At 39.7% G+C, this 3,458-nt stretch overlaps 1 protein-coding gene across 1 annotated transcript in view; it reads left to right on the top strand.

Annotated features, from left to right (window-relative positions):
• LOC119596764 (mucin-2-like) overlaps positions 1-2,698 on the top strand; it is a 4,488-nt gene extending 1,790 nt beyond the window's left edge. The window contains exons 4-7 of the mRNA XM_037946089.1: positions 1-659; positions 1,171-1,267; positions 2,216-2,338; positions 2,573-2,698. The exon at positions 1-659 is cut by the window's left edge and continues 694 nt beyond it. Of these exons, the coding sequence (XP_037802017.1) occupies positions 1-659; positions 1,171-1,267; positions 2,216-2,338; positions 2,573-2,612 (919 nt within the window). The 3' untranslated portion in view covers positions 2,613-2,698. The remainder of the gene's footprint in view (positions 660-1,170; positions 1,268-2,215; positions 2,339-2,572) is intronic.
• Positions 2,699-3,458: the final 760 nt, after the last annotated feature.

The raw sequence follows: 3,458 nt of genomic DNA, 5'->3' as shown, positions 1-3,458 counted from the left end.
TGGAACCATAATTCCAACTGGAACCAACGTTCCAACTGGAACCATAATTCCAACTGGAACCAACGTTCCAACTGGAACCATAATTCCAACTGGAACCAACGTTCCAACTGGAACCAACACAGCGACCTTCATTCCAACTGAAACCCATATTCCTACTGGAACTAACACTGAAGTTACTTCAATCGTGACCTCAGTCGCCATCCCAACCACGACCACCCCAACAGAGAGCAGTTCAGGCCTCGACACGACCCCGACCGCGGCAACTGAAATCAACCCCCAGACAGCGACCACTGAGGTCGTTGTCGGTGAGACGACGACGCTTCCAGACTGCGGGGACAACAGCGGCAAGGACGGACATGGTGCGGACCTACAGACAACGCCACCCAAGACGACTACCGTACCGCCAACGACCACCAGACCTCCTACGACCACTACACCTACAACCACCACGACACCTACGACCACCCCAACTACCACGACGACCCTGCCTCCGACTACCACCGCCCTCTCGTGCCCTGATGGATGGGCCATGTATGACAGGTCGTGCTACCACTTGAGCAGCGAAAGGGGTACGTGGCCGGAGGGGAAGTCGTACTGCGAGAACAGCGGCGGATCCTTGGTCAAAATCACGTCGGAGGAGGAATGGAGCTTCGTCAAGGGTGAGGGTGTTTTGGGCGCCGCCGCCCTTGTCCTACTCCTGCCTGTGCTGTAGTTTGTTGCTTTTTATTATCAGTGTCGTTTTATCACTATCGTTACCATCACGTTGCTAGTTGCAATAACAGTAGTTATAGAATTGCTTTTGGTATTATCATCATCACCATTAACATTATTTTTAGTGTCACCATTATCATTTTAATATTATTAGTTTCATATTTCTGCCATTGCTATTGTTGTCAATAACATATAATGATCTTATTTATCATCATTTTTATGTCCATGCCTACAAGTCTGTTTTGAAATCATCAAGCAAAATAACACTCTTACCGTCCTGCATATGCTCTATCGATGTAAAAAGCTCATGAATGATGAATACTTCACAGCACATTTAGATGTTGTATCATCGGTATTATGTATTCACCCACGAAACACGTCAGTTATATTCCTCCCACTGTAAAATGATTCGTCCTCATGCACATGTATTCTACCGCCCCCCCCCCCCCTCTCCCGCAGGTCTGACCTCGGAGGACACCTGGATCGGCCTCAACGACAATGCCGAAGAGGGAGTCTTCGTGTGGGACTCTGACAACACCAGGCCGGTCTTCACTAAGTAAGTGCTGGCTCTTCAGATGCCCACTTACACTCGACCTACGTGCTGACACCATAGATGCAGACTTACACTCCTTTAAAGGGCTGACATTACAGATTCCCACTTATACCAATTCTAAATGCTGACAGGTGCCCACTCATACCTACCGTAATTTCAGCTCTACAGATACATGTAAGTGAGTACTTTCTGACGCCACAGTAACAGTGAAGGCCTTGTAGTCATGCGGTGTAAGGTTATCATTATTTTTATTTGTTGTTGTAATTATTGATATTATTATTATAATTATTATTATTAGTTATCATTATTATCATTATCATTATTAGTATTAGTATTAGTATTATCATTACTATTATTATCATTATTATCAGAGGTAGTAGTACTATTTTTACTATTATTATTATATCTCATTATTATTACCATGCAAACTATCATCATTATTATTGTCAGTCTTATCATCATAATCATAACTATCATATACCATTCCATTAACATTATCATTACTATCTTTATTATCGTTATCTTTATTATTATTAAAATCATTATTGTCATTACCATTGTTCTTATATTACTCATTACCAGCATTATTATCATTACCATTATTATTACCATTCCTGTCATTAGTATCTTCTCATCATGCATGATAAACATCTGTAATAAACCCTTAGTAAATCGCAGTAAAGAAAAAACTGGCAACTCACCCCGAGGCTTGGAGACGTTTGATTCGCCAATTTGCCTTTTTTATGCTAATCACCTGACTCTTGATACTTGTGTTTCCAGACTGTTTAGATATTTAACAGATATATAATATATTTTGATCATTTTTTTTACTGGAGTTCGCTACCTACAACGCCCCAGATCCCGTGGTGAGTTGCCAGTTTGCCCTTTCCTGAAATGAAGCTCATGGCATCTTTAATCTCCAATCTCCTGCTCTCTCCTGCCTGCTCGCAGGTTCTCCAGCGGGGAGCCCAACAACCACAAGCCCTTCCTGTGGAGCGGCGGCGAGGATTGTGTCGAGCTGAGGGAGAGCAAAGACTTCCTGTGGAATGATGACGACTGCGATAAGGACAAGCTGTGAGTGCGGTTTGGGTGCTCGTTGAAATTTCTGTTGGAAAAAAAATGATTTCATTCAGCGTTCCTGAACTATTTGTAAAATTGTATATGTGTGTGTGCGTGTGTGTGTTTGCCTGTGTGTGTTTCCGTCTCTGAGGAGCATCAGTCGATGTCATCCCAAAATACTTTCCATATGATCGCAATTTGTCCCAATATCTAGTCGTTCTTGTAGCCATACCCCCCTTTGTCTTCCAGGTACGCCTGCGAACGAAGCCCATTCGTCAGCAGGGGCTAAGGCACACGCGGCAGAGAGCCACCGCAAAAGGAGAGCGACTTTTGACAACATCCGTGAGAGAGCAATAGCAATAAATAAATATATGTGGATGTATATATATATATATATATATATATATATATATATATATATATATATATATATATATATATACAAATATATATATAATATATATATATATATATATATATATATATATATATTTATATATACATATATATATGCTTCTGTATCTATGTTTATATTTATTTATCTGACAACGTACTTATCTGCAGCATGTTCACTGCGACAAATGTAGAAAAGGTATGAATGAGATTGAATATTTTCACAGGGCAAGAGATGTATTTGAGCGCTTTCAATTATATACACTGTACGTTTTCCGAGAAAGATATAATCGAAAACAAATACATTTCTTATACTATGAAGACATTTATTTTCATCCATACCTTTTATACCTACAAATGTCTTTCTAGCTATCTGTTTATCCATATTTCTGTTCATTCATCTATCTATAGCTATCAATCTGTCTATCTATATAGTACGAACATTTTTTTTGCGAATGGAACTTTGTTAATTGAAAAGAAACATTCTACAGAGATTCCTCTCCGTCTGTTTGAGAACAGGATATTTTCGATTCGCTTTTCCCTGAAGCAAGTGTCAGCACGAGCAACTTGTCGCAAATTGGACGTATATATTTCTTGACTTCACGGGATCTCAAAAATAAAATTAAAAAAAAACAAAAAAACATTTACCTCATACCAAAATGATTAATACCAGAGAGCTAAAACAGTTTTGGACATGGAGTATAGTTCAAGTATATTCATTTATACTTTATGTTCCGACTAT

Source organism: Penaeus monodon, chromosome 38 (assembly GCF_015228065.2).
Source record: "Penaeus monodon isolate SGIC_2016 chromosome 38, NSTDA_Pmon_1, whole genome shotgun sequence".
Lineage (NCBI taxonomy): Eukaryota > Metazoa > Arthropoda > Malacostraca > Decapoda > Penaeidae > Penaeus > Penaeus monodon.
The sequence above is the reverse complement of the archived record's forward strand: the minus strand, read 5'-3'. Positions and strand labels throughout refer to the sequence as shown.